The sequence below is a fragment of the Rousettus aegyptiacus genome, unplaced genomic scaffold (genome assembly GCF_014176215.1).
Source record: "Rousettus aegyptiacus isolate mRouAeg1 unplaced genomic scaffold, mRouAeg1.p scaffold_m13_p_14, whole genome shotgun sequence".
Classification (NCBI taxonomy): domain Eukaryota; kingdom Metazoa; phylum Chordata; class Mammalia; order Chiroptera; family Pteropodidae; genus Rousettus; species Rousettus aegyptiacus.
Genome location: NW_023416289.1, coordinates 29580450 through 29603183, shown reverse-complemented (window position 1 = coordinate 29603183; position 22734 = coordinate 29580450). Strand labels below are relative to the sequence as shown.

Genomic DNA, 22734 nt, shown 5'->3' with positions numbered 1-22734 from the left:
TAAATAATATTTGTAAGTGATCATTATTTCTTTTTATAAGTAGAATTGATCCTTGTACGTTGAACATGTGGACAGCAACCTTGCTAAGTTCACTCATTGCTTTTAATAGTTTGCTTGCGGATTTCTTTAGATTTTCTTTATATATAACCATATCATCTGTAAATAATGATTGTTTCATTTGGGGCTTTTCAAACCTGGTACCTTTGACTCTTCCTTCCTGGCGAGGTTTTGTGGTGCAGTGCCGAACAAAGTGCTGCTGAGCAGCCACCCTTGTCTCAGTCCCACCCCAGGGACAGAGCTTTTCACATTTCACAGCTAAGTGGATGTTCGTCACAGATTTCCTGCTTAATCAGATTAGAGAAGCCCCTTTCCATTCCTAGTTAGCTAAAAGCTCTCTTGATTATGAATAAGTTTTTATAAATTATTTTTGTTTATTGAAATGATCATATGGTTTATTTCTTTGTTGATGTGGTGAATTACATTAATTTTTTGAATATTATACAAAACTTGCATTCCTGAAGCCAACCCAATTTGGCCATGATATATTATCATTCAATATCACTGAAACCAGCTTGTTCCTACTTCGCTTAGGATTGTTTAGGATTTTCAAGAATAACACTGGCCTATAACTAACTCTCTTTTCTTTGAAACATCCTTCTCAGATTCTGGTGTCAGGGTTATGTTGCCTCATAGGACATGAGCCTCTGTCTGTCTCTGTCTGTCTGTCTGTTTCTCTCTCTCTCGCTCTCGCTGTGTGTGTGCGTGTGTGTTCTGTGGAAGAGTTTATAACAGAATGCTGTTCTTTCCTAAATATATGAAACACTTAACAGTGAAGTATCAGCTGAGCCTGGAGTTTTCTTGGTGACAAGATTTTAAGCTATAGATATGATTTCTGAAAGATAGGTGCTATGAAGAGTGACCTCAGCAAGATGGCAGTGTAGGAGTTTCTGGTGTTTGGCTCCTCCCAGAAACATCAATTTGAACAACTACCCATGCATGAACATGCCCTCACAAGACCTTAGAATTGCAGGTGAGGGATTACAGCAACCGGGTGGAGCCCAAATAAGAAAGACACATTGAAGAGGGTAGAAAAGAATTTTACATTACCCCATTACTCTTCCCCCAGGCCCAGGCAGCCCAGCACAGAGAGAGATACCCTTCTTATGGGGTAGAGAGAGCCAAGTGAGTGCCTGATATCACCGTGGACTTCAGCGCCAGCCCACAGGTGCCATGCTTGTCCCCGGTGAGCCCAGATTCCAGGCCCAACCAGGCCTGCCCACCTAGTGACCCAGGCACTAGCCCTGCCCACCCAAGAACTCTACCCAAGTTCCTGTATGGGCTGATTGGCGAAGGATTTCTCCTGCCACAACCAGTCTATGGAGACTGGAAGAGGTACCTGCTTCTTCAAATGCACAGACTGCAAACACCAACACAAGGCCATAAGGATCGTGAATAATCAAGGAAACATGATACCATAAAAGGAAACGAATACAATTACAATGGCTGCCCGAAGAAATATAGATTATGAAATGTCTGAAAAGAATTCAGAATAATCCTTTTAAAGGAATTCAGTGAACTACAAAAGACAACTACACAAAGTTAGGGAAATAACAGATGAACAAAATGAGAAGTTTTACAATGAAACAGAAAACTTTAAAAATAAAAACAGAAATCCCAGGGTTAAAGGATACAATGACTGAAGTAAAGACTCCAATAGAGAGCTTTAACGGAAGACTAGATCAAGCAGAAGAATTAGTGAACTAAAAGACAGGCCATTTGAATCATCCAGTCAGAGGAGAAAGAAGAAAAAAAGAATGAAGAAAGTCTACATGAATTAACGGGATATCATTAAGAGAAAAATAATCTATATATTATTGGAGTCCCAAAGGAGAAGAGAGAAAGGAGCAGAAAGCTCATTTTAAAAAAAATAGTGGCTGACAACTCCCAAAATCTGGGGAGAGATTTAGATATCTAAGATCATGAAACTCATAGATGCCCCCTGAAATTTCAACCCAAAACAATTTTCAGAAGGATACATTATAATAAAACTATCTAAAATCAAAGACAAAGAGAAGTTTTAAAAGCAACAAGAGATAGAAATTCTGGAGATGAAGAACACACTGTAAGAGTTGAAAAATGAAATAGCAAGCTTCGGAAATAGAGTTGACCAAATGGAGGAAAGGATCAGTGATGTCGAAGACAGAAATCTAGAAATAAATCAGAAGGGGGAAGAGAGAAACTGAAGAATGAAAAATAATGAAAGAAATTCAAGAATTAGCTGATTCCATCAGGAGAAGAAACATAAGAATAATGGGCATTATCGAAGGCAAGGAAAAGGAACAGGAATTAGAAAGCATTTTCAGACAAAAAGTTGATGAGAATTTCCCAAATCTAAGGAATGAGCTGGAGCTTGGAATTCAAGAAGTCAACAGAACACCCAATTATCTCAACCCAAAAATGCCTTCACCAAGACACATCATATTTAAATTATCAAAAATCAATGACAAAAACAGAATTCTCAAGGAGGCCAGGGAAAAAGAAACGGTAACATATAAAGGTAAACCCATTAGATTATCCTCAGACTTCTCAGTGCAAATCTTACAAGGCAGAAAGGAATGGAATCAAATATTTAAACTATTAAGTGAAGGGAACTATCAGCCTAGAATAATGTATCCAACTAAGCTCTCCTTTAGACATGAAGGAGAAATTAAGACTTTTCCAGACATACAAAAATTGAGAGAATTCTCCACTACAAGGCCTGTATTATAGGAAATACTGAAAGGGGTCAGTTCACCTAAAACAAAATGACAAAAAGAAAAAAACAAAAATATAAAAATACATAATCAGGAGTAGAGTAACTATCGGGCAAAAAGAAACAGAGAAGTGCAACCCTTACTAAAAACAGGGCAATATAAGCTTAAATAATAAGAGAATTGTTATAACAAGGTAGTATTGAACGTTCAGCATACATAGGAACAAATTGAGATAATGACGACTGAAAAGGGGGGGTTCAAAGATCCAAATTTGCAAAGGGGAATGGAGATAAGGCACGTAGAGAGGAAAATGAATGACTGTACATATGTTTGTGTGTATGTGTATATATATATATAACTATCCTTTACATATTCATAATGGTAACCACACGCCAAAGATTTAGAACCATTGTATATAATATAAAAGAAGGGCCAGAGGGAAAACCCACAAAAGCCAACCAAAATAAAGAAAACAGAAGCACAAGGACAAAGAAGCAATGGAAACATCGAGCTACCAGAAAGTAAAAGATAAAATGGCTATAAGAAGACCTCACATTTCAATAATTGCCCTAAATGTAAATGGATTGAACTCACTAATAAAAAGGCTCAGAGTTGCAGAGTGAATCAAAAAACAAACCCCAACCATATGCCACCTCTAGGAGACACATCTCAGCTCCAAAGACAAATCTAGACTCAAAGTGAAAGGGTGGAAAATGATATTTCAAGCAAATGGCATTCAGAGAAAAGCAGGAGTAGCAGTACTAATATCGGACAAAACAGACTTCAAAATAAAAAAAGCAAAGAAAGATACTGAGAGACACTTCATAACGATAAAGGGAATCATGCACCAAGAAGACATAACAGTTATTAATATCAATGCTCCAAATCAGAGAACCCCGAAATATGTAAAGCAATTACTAACAGAACTAAAGGGAGAAACAGACCAAAACACTATTATCGTAGGGGACCTAAATACCCCACTGTCAGATATGGACGGATCATCCAAACAGAAAATCAATGAGGAAATAACATCCTTAAATGATACATTAGACAAACTGGATATAATTAAAATTTATAGAGCCATTCATCTTATACATTCAGCTTATACATCCTTCTCTAGTACACAAGGAACATTCTCAAGGACTGACCACATACTGGGACTCAGAGATAGCCTCAACAAATATAAGTGGGTTGAAATCATACCAACCATATCCTCTGAGCATAATGCTTTGAAACTAGAGATCAACTGCAGAAAGAAATCAGGAAGAACCACAAATACATGGAGATTAAACAACATGCTACTGCAGAATAACTGGGTCAGAGAAGAAATAAAAAAAAAGAGATCAAGAGATACATAGAAACCAATGATAATGATAGTACAATATATCAAACCTTTGGGACACAGCAAAAGCAGGAAAGCTCATATCACTACAGGCTTACGTCTAAAAACAAGAACGAGCCCAAATAAACAACCTACCACTTCATCTTAAAAAAAAAAACTAGAAAAGGAAGAACAAATGAAGCCTAAAGTCAGCAGAAGGAAAGAAATAATCAAAATTAGAGAAGCAATAAATGAAATGGAAAACAAACAAACAAAGATAGAAAAAATAAATGCAACGAAGAGCTGGTTCTTGGAGAAAGTTAATAAAATTGACAAACCCTTGGTTAGACTCACTAAAGAAAAACAAGAAAGGACACAAACAAAATTAGGGATGAAAGAGGGGGAAATTATGATTGACATCACAGAAATACAAAGGAACATACAAGAATACTATGAAAAGGTATGTAACACCAAATTTAATAACCTAGAAGAAATAGACTAGCACTTAGAAAAACACAACTTTCCTAGATTGAATCAAGAAGAACTGGAAAAACTAAATAGACCAATCAGCAGTACAGAAATGAAAACAATCATCAAAAACCTACCAAAAAGTAAAAGTCCAGGACCAGATGGCTTCACCAGTGAATTCTACCAAACATTCAAAGAAGATTTAGTACTTATTCTCCTCAAAGTCTTGCAAAAAAATTGAAGAGGAGGCAATACTTCTCAATAGTTTATGAGGCCATTATTATTCTGATACCAAAACCTGGTAAAGATAACACAAAAAAAGAAAACTACAGACCAATATCTCTCATTAACACAGATGCAAAAATCCTAAATAAGATACTAGTGAACCGAATACAGCAACATATTAAAGATTACACACCACGATCAAGTGGGCTTCATCCCAGAGGCACAGGGATGGTTCAACATATGCAAATCAATTAATGTGATGTGCCACATAAATTAAAAAATAAGAATCATAGGATTATATCAATAGATGCAGAAAAAGCCTTCGACAAGATACAGCATTCGTTTATGACCAAACACTTAACAAAATCGGTATAGAAGGAAAGTACCTCAACATAATAAAGGCCATCTATGACAAATCCTCAGCCAACATTATACTTAATAACAACTCAATAACAACAAAAAAACAAATGATCCAATCAAAAAATGGGCAGAGGACCTGAAGAGACACTTCTCCCTAGAGGACATGCTAATGGCCAACAAATAGATGAAAAGATGCTCAACATCACTAGCTATTAGAGAAATGCAAATCAAAACCACAATGAGATACCATCTCACACTTGTTAGAATAGCTATAATCAATAGGATAAGTAATAACAAATATTGGAGAGGATGTGAAGAAAAAGGAACCCTTATACAATGCCGGTGAGACCACAAATTGGTACAGTTACTATGGAAAACAGTATGGAGGTTCCTCAAAAAACTAAGATATGATCTACCATATGATCCAGCAATCCCTCTACTGGGTATTAACCCCAAAGACTTGAAAACCCATATCAAAAAGATATTTGCACACCAATGTTCATAGTAGCTTTATTCATAGTGGCCAGGACATGGAAGCAACCAAAGTGTCCTACGATAGATGATTGGCTAAAGAAACTGTGGTACATATATACGATGGGATGCTACTCAGCCATAAGAGGAGATGAAATGCCATTTGTGACAACATGGATGGACCTTGAAATAATCATGTTAAGCAAAATAAGGCAAACAGAAAAAGTTGGAAATCACATGATATCACTTATATATGAGATATAAACCTAAAAGCAACAAATGAAGACAAACAAACAGAGACTCATAGACACGGACTATAGGCTAGTGGTTACCAGAGGACTATAGACCACTGGTTACTAGTGAGGAGGGGGAGAAACGGGGAGGAAGTCAGGGTAAAGGGAGTCAAATACAGGGTAGGGAGAGGGTGAAGTGAGTAAAGGGGATCAAATATATGGTAGCTGAAGGAAACGGGGTGGTAAATACACAATAGAATATACAGATGTCAAGTGATAATGTACACCTGAAAATTATATAATTGTATTAACCAATGTTACTCCAATAAACCTAATTTAAAATTAAAAAAAAAGAAAGCAACAAGAGAAAAAAATTCCTCACATATAAGGGAACCCCCAGAAGACAATAAGTGGATTTCTCAGAAGAAACTATAGAGGCCAGGAGAGAGAGGCATGATATATTCAAAGTGCTGAAAAGAAAAAGCTGCCAGAAGAATTCCTGGCAAAGTTATCCCTCAGAAATGGAGGAGATAAAGACCTTCCCAAACAAATAAAAGCTCAGGAGTTCATCACCACCAGATCTGTCTTACAAGAAACACTAAAGGAGTTCTTCAAGCTGAAATGAAAGGACGCTAATTAGTAACATGAAAGATGAAAATATAAACACACTGGTAAAGGTAAGCATACAGTCAACTTCAGAATACTCTAATACTCCAATATGGTGGTGTGTTCCTCACTTAATGCTAGTATAAAATTAAAGGACCAAAGTATTAAAAAGAACTACAGACACAATAATTTGTTAATGGATACACAACATAAAAAAATGCAAATTATAACATCAAAAACATAAAATTGGAGGTGGGAGAGTAAAAGTGTAGGGTTTTTGTATGTGATTGAAGTTGTTATCTGCTTTAAAAAAGACTGTTATATCTATAAGATGTTTTATATAAGCCTCTTGGTAACCACAAGGCAAAAACCTACATAAGATACACAAAAGACAAAGTAAAGGGAATCAAAGCATACCACTACAGAGAATGATCAATTCACAATGGAAGACAGCAAGAGAGGAAGAAAGGAACAAAGAAACAGCAAAATAGCTGAAAAGAAGAAATAAGATAGTATTATTAAACTTACTTATCAATAATTTTAAATCTAAATGGATTAAAATCTCCAATCAAAAATAGCATCGAGTGGCTGAATAGATAAAAAAAACAAGACTCAATTGTAAGTTGTCTATAAAGAGACTCATTTCAGATTTAAGGAAACATAGCCTTAAAGGGAAGGAATGGAAAAGTTATTCAATGCAAAAAGAAAGCAAAAAAACCCAGAAGGGGCTATATTTATATAAATATAGCTAAATTTATATAAAAAGATAAACTTTAAGTCAAAAACTATAACAAGAGACAAAGGTCATCAAATAATGATAAAGGGATCAGTTCATCAAGAGGATATAACAATTATAAATTTACATACAGCTAAACACAATTGACAAACCTAACCAGACTAAGTGAAAAGAGAGAAGACTCAAATAAGTAAAATCAGAAATGAAAGAGAAGATACCATAACTAATACCACAGAAATACAATGAATCATGTGAGACAACTATGAACAACCATACAACCAAAAAAACTGGATAACCTAGAAGAAATGCATGGGAAACTCCAAGAAACAAGACTGAATCAAGAAGAAATAGAAAATCTGAAGAGACCATTAAGGAGAAAGAAGATTAAACAGTAATCAAAATCTCTCAACACAGAGAAGTCCAGGATTAGAGGGCTAAACTGGTGAATTCTACCAAACAGTTAAATAAGAATCAATACCAATCCTTTTCAAACTCTTCCAACAAACTGAAGAGGGGAAAACACTCCCAAATCCATTTTACAAGGCCAGCATCACCCTGACAACAGCCAGATGAGACTACTACAAGAAAACCTTAGGTCAATATTCCTGATGAATACAGATATAAAAATTCTCAATAACATACTAGCAAACCAAATTCAACAGCACATTAAAAATACCATACACCATGATCAAATGGGATTTATCCCTGGGATGCAAAGATGGTTCAACATATGCAAATAGGATATACCACATTAATACAATAAAAGATAATATATTATTATCTCTAGATACATGAAAAGCTTTTGACAAAATACAACATCCTTTCGTGATAAAAATTCTCAACAAATATGGTGTAGAAGGAACATATTTCAACATAATAAAGGCCATATACGACAGGTTCACAGCTATCATACCAACAGTGAAATGCTGAAAGCTGTTCCTCTAAAACCAAGAACAAGACAAGGATGCCACTCTCACCACTCCTATAAACAGAGTACTAGAAGTCCTAGAAAGAGCATTCAGGCAAGGAAAAGAAAAGGCATCCAAATCAGAAAGGAAGAAGTTAAACTGTCTATAGATGATATGATCCTATATATAGAAAATCCTAAAGACTCCACACACACACAAACTATTAGTATTAATAAACAAATTCAGTACAGTTGCAGGATATGAAACCAACATACGAAAATCAGTGGCATTTCTATACACTCACAAATCTGTGGCATTTCTATATACAAATCTGAAAAATAAATAAAATAATCTCACATTTACAACAGCATCAAAAACAGTGCTTAGGAATTAATTTAACCATGGAAGTATAAGATTTGTACACTGAAAACTATAAGACACCAATGAAAAAATTAAAGACATAAATAAATGAAAAGGTATCTCATGTTAATAGTGAAAAAATATTGTTCAAATGTTCACATTACCCAAAGCTATCTATAGATTCAGTGTAATCCCTATCAAAATTCTAAGGGCATTTTTCACAGAAATAGAAAAAATAATCCTAAAATTCACAGTGGAACCACAAAAGAATCTGAAGAGCCAAAGCTATTTTGAGGAAGAAGAACAAAGCCGGAGGCATCACAATTCCTGGTTTCAAACTATATTACACAGCTCTAGTAATCTAAACAGTATGGTACTGGCATAAAAACAGAAATATAAAACAATGAAAAAGAAAAAAACCCAACAGCCCAGAAATAAACCCATACATATATAAACTAATATTTGACAAGAGAACTAAGACTATTCCAATGGGGAAAGGATAGTCTCTTCCATATACGTAGCTGGAAAAACTGGATATTCATGTGCAAAAGAATAAAATTGAACCCCTATCTTATGCCACTCACAAAAATTGACTTAAAATGTATTAAAGACTAAATGTGAGACCTGAAACCATAAAGCTTCTAGAAGAAAATAGAGAAAAAGCTCCTTGACACTAGTCTTGGCAACAATTTTTTGGGTGTCACACTTTATGCACAAGCAATAAAAACAAAAATAATCAAGTAAAACTACATCAAAATAAAAAGATTGTGCAAAGCAAAAGAAATAATCGAAAAAATGAAGATGCAACCTTTGGAATGGGAGAAAATTCTGCAAGCTATCCATATGATGACAGGTTAATATCCCAAATAAATAAGGAACTCATATAACTCTATAGCAAAAAACAAAGACCAATCCCATTAAAAAGTGAGCAAAGAAATTGAACAGTCATTTTTCCAAAGAAGACAAGCATATGGTCAACAGGTATATGAAAAGATGCTCAGCATCACTGTTCATCAGGAAAATGCACATCGAAACCACAATGAAATATCACCTCAAACCTGTTAAAATGGCTTTTATCAAAAAGACAAGAGATCCTAAGCGCTGGCAAGGATGTGGAGTAAAAGGAAACACTTGTGCACTGTTGGTGGGACTATAAATTGGTAAAGCCACAGATGGAAAAGTCTGGATGGATGTTCTCCAACAGGTTAAAAATAGAACTACTTCATACGATCCAGTAGTCTCACTTTAGGAATATATCTACACGAAATATAAATTTTCCTCAGAACAACTTTTGATGTATTCCGTAAGTTTTGATGTCAATTTGTCAAATTAACTGTCAATTGAAAATACTTTCCCATTTTGATTTCTTGTTTGACCTTCTTTATAGTCTGGCCTGTGGCCAACTTTGAGAAAGTTCCAAAGAGCACATGGGGAGAATGTGCGCTTCACGACTGCTGGACACCGTGTTCTGCACATCGCTTACATCGAATTCCTTAATCACAGCCTAGATACTACACTTCACTGACTTTTTACAGGGTGTTTTTTAAATGTTTGTCAAAAACATTGAATTTCATGTCTTAAAACTGTACATCATCTTGATCTTTTTTTAATAGGGCCATAAAAGGGGGTTTTAAAACAATTTAGCTCCTTTCTGGCCCATCTCAACTTATAATGTTTTCCAATATTTTATTATTTTCGACAACTTCAGTGAGACAGAAGCAGAAATATAAGAGCAGAGCACTTATACTTGTATGTTTATTTTTCTGTTTGTTCACTACTCCTTCTTGCTCTGCTCCTGGAATCCATATTCCTCCTCTTGAAGAAAATTCCTTATGATTTCCGTTTTTTGAAGGATTATCTGCCAATAAGTAATATCCTCATTTTTGTTTATAAATGGTTTTTTTTAACATGTCACCCAACTATTGATTTTTAATAACTTTGAGATATAATTTATATACCGAAAGTTCACGTTTTTAGTTGTGCAATTCCACGACTTTTAGTAACTTTACAGAGTTGTGTCAACATCACCACTAATTCCAAAACATTTTTAGCACTTCAAAAAAGCCCCATGTCCCCATGTCTCCCTCTCCCCGCCTCCCCAGCCCCCGGCAACTACTAATCTGCTATCTCTGTGGATTTTCCTATTCTGAACATTTCATATTAATAGGATCATATAATATGTAGACTACTGTGTCTAGCTTCTTTCACTCAGAATGATTTTTAAGATTCATCCATGTCGTAGCGTGAGGCAGTGCTTCATTTCTTTTTATGGCAATATAATATTCCACTGTGTGGATGCACCAGTCAGCCATTGCGACACTTGGTTCTTCCCAATCCTTGGCCACTGTGAACGGTGCTGCCATGAATACTCACGTACAAATTTATATGTGGATATATGGTTTCAATTTTCTTGGGTGTACACCTAGAAGTGGAACTGTGGGGTCAAATGGTGATTGTCACCAGCACTCCTGAACAACAGTTTTACTAAAGACCCAATTCTGTGTGGAGAATTTTCTTCTCTCAATGCCTTATTGGTACTACCCTGTTTCTGATGTCGACTTCTGTTGTTGAGACATGTGCTGTGATTCTTTCATCCTGCCGTAGGTGGTCTGGCTTTTCTCTCTGGCTGCTTTCAGAATTATCTTCGTCCTTAATGTACTGTATGTGTCCAGGCGTGGATTTGTTTTTATTTCTACTTGGGACTTGTTCTGCGTCCCGAATCCTTTAAATGTCATCTTTCTTCCGTTCTCTCCACTCTCTCCTTCTGGGGTTCCAGACATACATTCATTAGACCTTCTCCTTCCAGCCTTGTGACTGGTCCTTTTTCCCATTTCCATCTCCTGGAGAATGGCTTCTCTCAGGTGACTGTCCAGGGAGGCCCTTGAGCCCTCGTCTCACAGTTCTCATCCGAGGAGTATGGACGGAGGCATGGAATGTAGACATGCTGTCCCACTGTAGGGAGCTGCTCTACCTCCCCTCTACTTCCTTCACCCTTCCACGTGCCCCGGTGTAAGCTATCCAGGCCCAAGAACCCCCAGGGGGTGGAGCAGGAACAGGCGTGACTATTTAGAATGAAAACTTTGAATGCTTCCCAGAAAAAGCACCGTGCAGTCATAGTCTAAGTCAGCGACTACAATTTTGGGTTGTGGGAATTTCACAAATCTGACTAATGTAACTACCAAAATGGTATGACAGAAACAGGTGCCACACATCGGTCAGGTGTAGTGCAAACCACCTCTGCACTTGTGTTTGGAACTGCTTTCTCTGCCTTTCTTTTTCAACTTTAGATGATGAGGCAGGCTCCTCTGGACAAGACTTTTTCTATGGAACCCTGGAGCTGTAACTTTCTGAGCTGGAAAAGGCCTGTGTCATTTGACAACACGGATTACTGGCAGGAGTGCCTACAATACTGAAGTGGGCTCGCACTGTCTCAGGGATGCCTGTGCCAGAGAGGGGGTGCTCCCCTGGGGCAGCGCTCTGCATGTGGGGATGCTGACACTCCAGGCCTGTTGCATGGGACTGACAGAAGCAGCGCACTCCTCCCTTGGCAAGGATCCTGCAAGTATTGTCGGTGACCCCTGAGCACCCCCCAGGAGTGAGGGTGGCCTCAGTAAACCATCTCTCAAGCGAAAATAACATTAAAGCTGCTGTGGTCATAAATACATTTTATTTCATTAGAAATGCTTAATTACATTGTTGAGAGCATTTCCCCCTAGAAAAGTAGGTAAGCAATATTTCCATCAAAATCATTAGCTGTCTTTGCAAATACCTATTTTCATTATACTGAACAGAGCACACAGCAAAAGGCTTCTGCTAGTCCATTTTTTTTCAGTTTTCTTTTTTGTTATAAACACCATAGCAAATTAAAAAAAGCTGTTTAAACAGAGAAAAATATTGTAGTTCTTGATTTTCTGTGTGTACTTAACGCAATCCACACTGCGCATCCCCACTCTTTCTCTAGACACCAACAGTGTGACTCAAACGAAAAGGGTCTTCTGGCAGGGGTGGTGGCTGTTACCATCTGTTTATTTACTGGGACGCTTTCTCCTGTGGATGAGGCTCTCAGATGCACTTTAACAGAACGCGTGCAGTCACCTCTGTGCAAAGCCGTGGGGCCAGGGCGTGTGTAGAACTGGGTGGGTGGCTGGAGCTGGCGCTGAGCGCATGACGGCTCCATCTCGGGTCCTGTCGTGCTCAGGTGGCCTGCCCTCCATCACTGGATCTGGATGGCTCCATGCTCAAGCTGCATTTCGGACTGCAGGGTGGGCTGCAGAGTCTCAGCTGTCTGCAAGAGGGGAGAGAGGAGGGCTTTTCTATAAAAGTACCCACCAACGGTCCCGCCACAGTCCCGCCTCGCGGGGCCTCCTCCTTGCCCACAACCCCGCCAACCCTCCCACACATGCTGCAGGGCTCACCCGCAGCCCGCGGTGCTGACTTCCTATTCCCACCCCCTGCTTATCACTGGGGAATAACACTCTGTGTGGTTGACACGTCCTTAACCTAATATATTTGCCTAGAATTTCAGTTGCTATTTTGCCTTTTCTCAAAAAACTGTTCCAATGTTCCAAAAAGCATTTTAGGGGCAGCTACCTTTCTCGCCTTAAAGACTGAAATTCTAATCCATGAGTTACAGGTATTAAGGATTTTAAATATTTATTCACAGTTTTAAGATGAGTTAAAGGGAAAAATACAATCTTAGAAGAAATCACCAATCATCCATCTCAACCATCCGGAATTGGCCCTCAAATGGAGATTTTGGGTTTTTTTAGATCTTCTAAGCCATCATCGAAGACAATGTCACAAAGACTAGACCCTCAGAGGTGGGCTTCCTGGCTTCTCAAGCAGGAAGTTTAGCTGGAGGGGCCCGGTATGGTGACCACAAAGAAAGAGGTGAAGAAAGCTACAGAGACTGGAAGGTGGAAGTCCCTGGTGCGGCTCTACTTCCCCTACTGCAGTTCAGGGCTGCGCTTTTGAAATACTATACAAACGTCAAATGACATTTGACACAGTGTTTCCTTAAAGCAGGGCCCTTCCAGTTTCAGAAGAAGGACTCAGCAAAGGCATCGTCTGCAGCCCTAGAGAGTGGCTGGGCAGAAGCGATGAAAAAGACAACAGATAGGAGCGGGGGTTCCCCACAAGTTTCTGGGCAAGGGAAAGTGAATTGGAGCCTGCCGGGAGCTGCAGGCAGACGAAGCGAGGGAGGAGGGGGACTCCGGGCTGGAGCAGTAAGCACACATCTCATTCCCTGCTCCACTGCAGTGTCCTAATTAAATGCATGTCGAGAGCTGCCGGGTGTGAATGGAGACGAAGAACACTGACAGAAAGCCAAAGTGGCAAAGGGCTCCTCAATTCCGAAATCAATAGAATGACCACAAACTTACAACCCAGTAAGATGCCCCGCCACACGGCCGCCGCCCAAACCTGAAGAACACACACCCTTTTGTGGCAGCCCAGCAGCAGAGTGAACTGATTTTATACAACAAGCTCATTCACAACAGTGTGGACATCAGACATATCACCAACATGGGACGAGGTGCAGCCCGCACAGGAGCTTCCTTCCAGGACAGGTTCACCCTCAAACCACATCAACTTAGCTGGCCAGGAAGAAACCACCCCCCCACACACACACACACACTGAGAAAACACACACAAAACATACACACACATGGAGAAAACACACACGGAGAAAACAACATACATACACACACACACACCCTTCCCTATTCCCAGTTCTAGGCCACGCCTCATCCTTCTCAGTTGGTCTCCAGAATGGAAGGAGCCTCTGTGGTCACCACTACGTCAACATCCTCACAGTCAGAAGGGCCTGGAAGTGCCCGGGTCACGGGAGCTGGGGAGGTCTGGTGAGGGGAGTGGGAGGGGGCAAAGGGGAAACCAGCCTTCTCCAGGACACAGGTTCCCAGGACTCTGGGGCCTCATCGTGAATCAGGAGAGTAAGAATTTCAGTCCTCGCAGGACTGCTGAGTTCACCAGCTGGCCACCAGGGTCACCCTGGGCAACCTACTTGGCTCTGCTGAGCCCCATTCCTTGGGAACCACCTCACCAGGCTACCAGCGAACCAAATGAGAATTTCCTTTCCTCCAAGGACTACGGAGAGCACACCACACCTAGCACAGTGCAGAGCAGAGGGCGAGAGGGGAAAGGGACTGCCTGGAAATTTGCAGCTTTAATTCTAAGCATCAAAGGCCGACGGCATCAAGGTACATGAGACTCAGTGCCTGGCCACAGAAAGGAGAGGAACAGACCCAGAGAGGACAGCAGAATGCGCCAGAACAGGTGGGACAGGAGCCGAAACCCAGCAGGACAGAGCAGAACACCAACAGGGTCCTGTGGGCAGCGGGCTCTGAGGCCGTTTCCAGGCTGAAGCTGCCCGAGACACGCAGCCTTCTCCTGCCTTCCCATGGTCAGAGCATATAAAAGCCCCTGCATTACGATGGCTCTCCCTGATCTCAGCAGTAATATTAGTGATTTAAACCTACAGCTTCTGAGGTTCGAGAATGTAGGCAACGAGCTTGTGTCATTCACAGCACCGGCAGGCTTGTGCTTTGTTCTAAGGGGCCCTTGCCCCCACAGGAGCAATCCTATGGTTACTCTCGTAAAAAAAAACGGGAATATGCCATCACTTTAGAACTGGTTGTTCCAAACACAAGCAACCAACCAGACAGAACCCATTCATACTGTTTTCTAAAAGGAGTTCAGGCCATCCGGCTTCTGCCAGCTCTCCCTGCTAGCACAGGGGGCCCAGGCCTGGTTCCCCTAGACCCAGGGGAACTCTGAAGAGAGAGACCGTGATGCTCACTCCACTAAGTTCACTCACCGTGGGGAAGCTCCATGAACACTTCAAATATCTAAGGAAGAAACCCTCTCATCTGACATTTCAGAAAGTGTCCAAACGGGGTCTGAATGCTGGAGTTTCCAGAGCTCCTGGGAAAACACGGATAAGGGGCAGTGGAGGAGATCCAGCAGAGCCGGACAACGAGAGGCTTCTCTGGGAAGCTTGTTGGTGCTCAGAGTCAATCAGACTTGCTGAGCAAGCATGTAACAAACAAGGAAAACTGGGCCTTATGAATGTGGAGCTCCCGACAACATCGTCAGGCTGCCGTGCTAGAAGCGCAGGGCAGGCGGCTGGACACCTGGCCAAACAGTGCCTCCGAGACCAAGGGCAAGCACCACAGCTATCGGGGTCAGCCGGCATTTCCACCACAAAGCGGCGGGCTGCTCAGAGGCAGGTGCCCCATAAACCTGCCCCTGGGAAAAGGGTCAAGGCTGAATGCTGGGCCTGCAGGAGCAGTGACCCCTGGGCCAGGTGCTACCCGACTCTGAGGAGCAGTGAGATCTCAAATCAGTGGGGACCCCCCACTTACAGAAGGGGATTGAGAAGAAGTTAAAAATCTGCCTTTGAATCATAGACAAACACGTGCACAAGACAGAATATCTCAAGAACAGGTTGAAAACTATCGCCTGGACCAGGATCTAATATCACCGATATGTTTTTCAGGCACTTATAAAAAATATCATTCCAAATGAGTGCCCGTGTCCAAATTATGCATCTTCCAATGGTAATTACCTTCCTCCCGGGAGAACATCAGAAGCAGAAATACCCAGGCTGGGGCTTGCGTTCACACCTGCAGAAGCCCCAGGACCCGTCCACAGACAGGGTGTCCACTTCCAGAAGGGGCAGGACCCACCTGAGCTGCAGTGGTGTGGTCAGTCACCGGTGCCAACTGGACGTACTGGACCTGGATGTCGCTGCCCTGGAGAGGCGACCCGTCCACCCCTGCAGCAGCAGGGTCTGAAGAGGCCACAGCTATCAGCTGGGCCCCCTGCAGCACCTGGAGAGACAAAGCAGAATACCATCATTGCCATCATGGGAGCAACAGCAGGGGCGAGTGCCATGTGCGCAGACTCCACCACAACTATGTGAGCCGAGGACAATGGCCCAGGACCTCGCTGCTTACTGTGGGGTCCGTCTCATGAATCATTCTGGAGTAATGTCTGATCAGTGCGTGCACACGTGTGGTGTGAGCATGTGTGAATGTGTACGTGTGTGTGTGTGATCTCCTCTATTATTCACGTATTCTTTTCTCCAGTACTTACTCTCCACCAGATCTTTTATGATCAGAAAACAGGACATAGTCCTGTCCAGTTCCATAGCTTTGCGTCCTGATCACCAGGGAGGAAGCCATCGTCATTTTTTAAAGAAAGGGCAGTAAGACCCGGGAGGGCTTCCTAGGCCCCTCCAGCAAACGCCTCCACATGCCTTCCACAAACCCCCAGCAGACAGAAAGTCAAAGGACTCAAATCCAGAAATACGAGCTGGGACATGAGGCTGTACTTAGTCATGAATGTGCTATAGGAGCCTCTGGTCATCAGAGGAGAGAGAAAGGTAGTTTTTGGCATGAAGAGCAAAACTGTCAAAGCCCATTCAAAAATTACATGTCAAACGTCACATTTACTTAACCTGAGCTAATTGAACTGACGGGCCTCCTCCAACTGTCACAAACCACACCATGCGTCAAGGTTCTGCCACATAACAGGAAAAGGACACCCGGGATGAGTTGTGTGGGTGACTGCAGGTGGGGTGAGGTTGAGAGTCATGGCAGGGCTCACGAGAGACTCACAGGACAGGCGAGTGGGTGACACACCTGCACACACCTCGAGCCGGCAAGCTCCACAGCAGACATGCCCATTCTCCACTGCCCTGTGCCCAGTGACCTGCCCCTGTGTCCAGCCTGATTGACCCCTGCATTCCTCTCTTCTGCCTCTCCCTTCACTGGAGACATTTTTTCCTTCCACCAAGAAAGAAAAGCCAGCAGAGGGGACTGGGTGACTTCCCACCTGGCCTGCCACGACCCTCTCTGGAGCCCTGGCTGCCTCTGGGCACACAGTGCATCTTGCTCGGGTACTTGCTCACAGTTGGCACCCTGCCCCCCAGCCCCACCCTGTGCGACTGGAATAGGAGCTGCAGGATGGCACTGTGTGTCGGGGGGGGGGGGGGGTGGCGGGGAGCTAGGGGAGCTGTTGGTACCTGTTCTGTTCACTGATAAATCCCTAGCATCTAGTACAGTATCCGACACTGAACAAATACTTGTTAAACAAATGAAAATGAAGCTGATGTTGATGAGGAAAGACTGAGAAAACAGGCCAGTGCCTCAACGGGTCCATCAGACAGGGAGTTGGTGGTGAAGTACAAAGGAACATGGAAACCTGCCCACGTGTATTTTCACACAGGCTCTCCTGGTGTCTGTCTAACAGGGATTCAGGCGGCTGTTCCTGAGCCAGGCAACTCTAGAGAGAAGCTTAGAAGACTCACATAAAAAGTTTTCAGGAGAAAATGTTAGGGGTGGGGTAAGAGCAGTTAAGAGTTAAGACGACATCGTGGTAAACTAGAAGATAAAAAAAAGGGCAGGTAAGGATGACGCTCCCGTACACACAATATTACAGTATCGCTCGAGGTGGAGTGGAGGAGAGTGCAGAGGACACGAGCCGGGTGGGAAGGAGGGGAGGCCACACACAAGCCAGGCCCTCGCTGACAGCCGGCTCCGTCCCCCAGGTCAGACACCACGCCTCGCTCCTGCAGGGCTGTGGGCCTCTCCACAACCTTGATATGACACACTCCTTCGTTAGCCCTCTTCACGAGGCTGAGCCAGCTGACATGTGTTAAAGAACTTTGCACTCCCAGATTCTCTGTGACAAAACAAATTCAGGTTCCCAAAAGGGGCCATGGAATGACAAAGTCAGTCGAAGAGTCTTAAGTCCACACATCACTCTTACATCAAAGCCAGCCACCAATGACCAGACAAGAACATTTGCTCATGTGCTTGGCACCTCCAAAGCACCACTGAAAGGTCATGCACAAATATACGACAAGACAGTGATATGGTTACGATGAGCCAATTGCAAGATTACAGCGAGTGTCTGATGGGAGTGAATGGAACTTACCATTAAGACTGAACTAATGAAATAAATGGACATTTGCTTTCTCTCTGAATTTTAATTTAGCATGTAAATCATCTTAAATTAGCTAAACTGTCTCAAGATCAAACGCCAGCAAGTGACAGGCCTGCATTAAATGCTCTCCAGTACCTGCTGACCCACCTGCTCCAACCAGGTGTCGGCCAACACCCTCAGGCCCCAGCTGCTCCTGCCCTCCACCAGGGCCCGCTGCTCCCTGTACTGTCTTCCCAAATTCCCTCACTGGCAGCAGCCCTCCACGTGAACTCCTTCTCTCCAGAAAACCAAATTCAAATATTTATTGAGGACCTGATACGTGTAAGACACTGCAAGGGCAGGAATGGGATCTCGAGAGCCTACATTCTAGAACATATGCAAACTATGAAGCAAAATAGGCTGCAATCTAAGAATGAGAAAATGTCCAGTTCTGTCAACTATGGAGACTCGGGCAAGTTCTGTGGGAGGGTGGGGGCTGGCCTGGTGCAAAAGGCAAGGGATGGGAAGGAAGAGTATCTTAGGCAGAGGGATCGAGAAGCCCCAGGGATGGCAAAAGAGGAGACAATTGGGGGCGCAGAGGATCAGTCACAGAGAGGAGAGATGGGCTCAGTGCTGGTCAGAACTTCTAAGGCTCCATGAAGATAGCAGAGGGCTGAGGCTCAAGTTAATTCTCTCTGGCATTCCATGACCAACCAGGATGTTTAACTGGTTTGAAAGAACACACTTCTTCCAGATTGGAGAGGAGGCCTGGAGAGGCCAGGGCAGTGTGGAAGACACACTGGCCATTTGTGGGCCCATCACGGGGACCCCACTGTCGTCTGGCAGTGGTCAGCTCATCTTTTGTCCCTTTGCCTCTTTCTGAAGTGGTAGGCCTGGCCCCCCAACCCAGCGAATAAAATCCAACGTGTGACCGCACTTCACCAGCCCAAGAGGAAGGATTCCACTGTTCCACTGTCAACTCTCAACACTGGATGGCGTTCTGACCTGGCAGGGTCTCTGTGGGATTGTGCAGCATCTCCACAACATGGTGCGACCACCAGTTCCTTATGGTCTCTCCACACAGTTACTTCACCCTGGTTTGTAAGTCTGAAGGTAATGACGGAACCACTTTGGTTCAAGGATTCTACACTATTTGTCCTCGTCCCACATCTTCACAGGATTTCTGCAAACTGTCAATTTTTTGTGCTATTAAATGTTCAGCGACATTCTTGGTAGAGTCACTGCAGAAACGCTGACCAGATGTGTCATTTAGCTGGCCCAGTGTCCCACGAAACCCTATTTCAAGTGTAAGACTGAGACCGACACAGCTGCGAGTAGGTGACAAGCTGGTGTGGAAGTCTGGTGGTGCTCACAGCATTTGCACCTGCGTCTCTTAGCAGACTTTTTCCTGACTTAACACGCATCAGTGAACTTTTTATAAACTAGTCCCATGTAGGAACACCCAAGCGACATTCTTGCTGCCAGCCCCCACTTTCCCCAAGTGGGTAAGCTCATGTCTAATTGGCACAATCACATAAGGCTTATTCCCGTGGCAAAGCTGGGGGAAAAGTCACATGGGCCACAAAGTACCACTCAATGGAGGTTTGTGGATCAGCTCAGAGAATGTACTGGGCAACAATGCAGCCCTGCAACAGCTAGAAGGAAATCAGAATGCAGAAAAGACAAAAGGTAACAGACGTAGTAGGAAATTCTCAGAAGCACAGACATCTGCCCCTTCGGGGGGCGGTGAGGGGGAACGAGTGACACGGGCTGCAGTGCTCTGTGGCTGCCCTGACTGAGCACTGGTTTGCTAGATCCCAGACTGAACTTTAAAAAAAACATACTAATACTAAGCTAACATGTTAGGTATTATAATGTACTCACGGCTTTGTAGTTAATGTATATATTTTAAAAGATCCATTAATAAGTGAATTTAAGGTCAAATCACATAATTATTTTTTAAGGAAACTAATGAAATCATGGAACATATTTCTGAGAAGTTTCTGCCTGTGCTCTGCTTCTGGCAATGAGCCGCTACCCCCCACAAATGGAAGGCTTTTTATGGTATCCTAAGAGAGACTGTTTTCCCTGTAAGCACTGCCCATAAAGTGACTTTTCACATGATCTACAGCTGATCAAATCTTAAGAATTACAGCGTCAGAAACCTCAGAATCTAAATGTGCAGAATTATAATAGCGAAGGTAGGCATATAACCAGCCTGGCTGCTAAACGAAAATAAAAACAGGAAAATGTTCTCCACTGGGAATTCATTAAAAATGCTATGCCTTTTAAACATTTCCACACTAGTTTGGTTTCACAAAGTGATTCAGAAATGAGTTAAACACTTAATGTGCATAGAACTGGAGGAAAAGACCTTCCAGAAACTTAGTTGTCATTCTTCTCCTTCCTTGTACTCCAGATCCTGCAGAGGAAAGCTGTCCCCAGGGACCTCCCCCACGATGCGGCCTCAGCAGGAACCCTGTGCAGCAGGCGCTCCAGCTCCCACACCGGGATTCCAGGGCTGGGAGAAAGACGGCTATTCAGACAAAGCAATCCAGGATGATTTCAGGGAGTCCCCAAAATTTGGAAATGACTCTTCTAAGGCGAGATTAACGTTTCGTTAAAGAATATATCTTCTCAAACTGGATTACCATTGTGATGGAAGAGAAAACACAGTAAGAAAGGGTTCAAAAGGCCCACTCTCCCAGTGGCTAACGTCATCGCAAACCAGTGGCACCGGCTCTCTTAGCAGGAACCTCGCCAGAAGCAGGACCGACTTAGCACAGTGTAGCCATAGAAGCAAACGGGGAAGGGGAGAGTCGGGTTCACAAAACGTTTTCCACAAAACCACCACAGGGCTGAGGATTCTGGGGACGCCCATGTCCCCGTATTTTTCTGACACGGAACAGAAACAGCACTGAAACGAATCTCGCCCATCTGAAGAAATTGACAAATGAAAGAATTTATTGATAAGTTCTAAAATGATGGGCAGGAAGATGGTCAAGTTATAAATCCCTGGTTTCTCAGCTATCAATACGTATTTATTGAGAGAAGGTGGTAAATATGTGACTGGAGGTGCCCTGACTGTGTTTTAAGGGACCCACGTGTGCTTGTGCACAGACTGCGTATCAGAAACAACAGGTGGGCACCCTGTGGCGTGGGCTGAAGGTCCAGGCTGGGGGTGGAAACTGATGCACCATGGACCTCGTGTGGAAACTTTTCCCCTTGTGCTGTTTTCATAATAAGAGAATGAACCATGTCACGGAGCAAGGACGTCGAGAGGACAACATGGAATAAGACCCAGGGGGGCCTTCCTTTCTGACCAACGCACACTCAGGTGTCGGGAAAGGGCTGAGTGACCAGCACACAGTGAGTGGTGACCCGCTTGAAAAGCGAGGCACAGACGGGCTGAGAGATGAGAATGTGGCAGACACCCCCACGAGGCCTCAGGGAAGGCTCTGCAGCCAGGGGCAGCTCACGAGGGAGCTGCAGCGGAAGTGGACATTCTGGGCATAAATGCGCCTCCTCTTTCTCTAAAACTGCATTACCCTGAAGGCAGACTATTTTTGTAAGGATAATACACATGAAGTAAGTAAAATAAAAACAAAATGCTACAGAAATCAATTACACAAAAGATTTGATTCATCCGCTTCTCAGTGGTGCTGCTCAAAGCACTGTGCAGCCTTTTGAAATACACAGGAGGCTGAGACAGATGTGTTGGTTTGGAACTGATTTTAAGCTGGTGATGAGGAAAACCCATTACATCAAATCTTAAATGCAGAGCAGCAAAAATGAAGTCACATGCCACTGTCACATGGATCACTATGGTACCCCAAGAAGGGGAACTCACTGAAAACCTGCCTCCTGCTCATCTGACCACAACCCTGATCTTCTGTGGAACAAAGCTCGCCTGGATGAACTCCCACTCCGCTCCCAATAATGAGCTTTCAGCTCCTTCTTCATTCTTCCTGCTCATTTTCCGTTTGGTGCCTTTTCCAAACAGGCTCTGGAATGTAGAAAGATCTAACTGGAATGCAGCGAGCTCCCGGCCAGTAGCCAGCGGCAGCACCTCCGGGCTGCCAGCGACAGCAAGCCTGTGGCTGCACTTACAGTGGGGCTCCCCAAAGGGCAGCACATCTGTCTGAGTCACCAAACGAAGTGCAAAGGTGGCCTACGCACCCAGCTTCATTTAGAGGGTTCCCCAGTGCATTTCTGAAGCATGGCCAATTATTTTCAGACAAAAGAAAAACGGCACAGGGTACAAATTTAAAACAGCCTACTAAGGGGATCCTGGATCTAAGAGCACTGTGTTTTGGGGCACACACATCTGCTTTTCCTCTCTATA

General features: G+C 42.9%; 1 protein-coding gene across 12 annotated transcripts in view; it reads right to left on the bottom strand.

Moving 5' to 3' along the window:
- Positions 1–12089: 12089 nt before the first annotated feature.
- Positions 12090–22734, bottom strand: part of LOC107502334 (BTG3 associated nuclear protein) — a 115485-nt gene continuing 104840 nt past the window's right edge. For 5 of the 12 annotated variants that reach the window (XM_016129427.2, XM_016129428.2, XM_016129432.2 and 2 more), the window contains 3 exons: positions 16148–16291; positions 15277–15383; positions 12090–12726 (listed from right to left, as the gene is read on the bottom strand). In XM_016129427.2, the coding sequence (XP_015984913.1) occupies positions 15300–15383; positions 16148–16291 (228 nt within the window). In that variant the 3' untranslated portion in view covers positions 12090–12726; positions 15277–15299. Of the gene's footprint in view, positions 12727–15276; positions 15384–16026; positions 16292–22734 lie in introns of those variants that run through there. The other 7 variants (XM_016129429.2, XM_036231542.1, XM_036231544.1 and 4 more) reach the window with 3 other exon arrangements.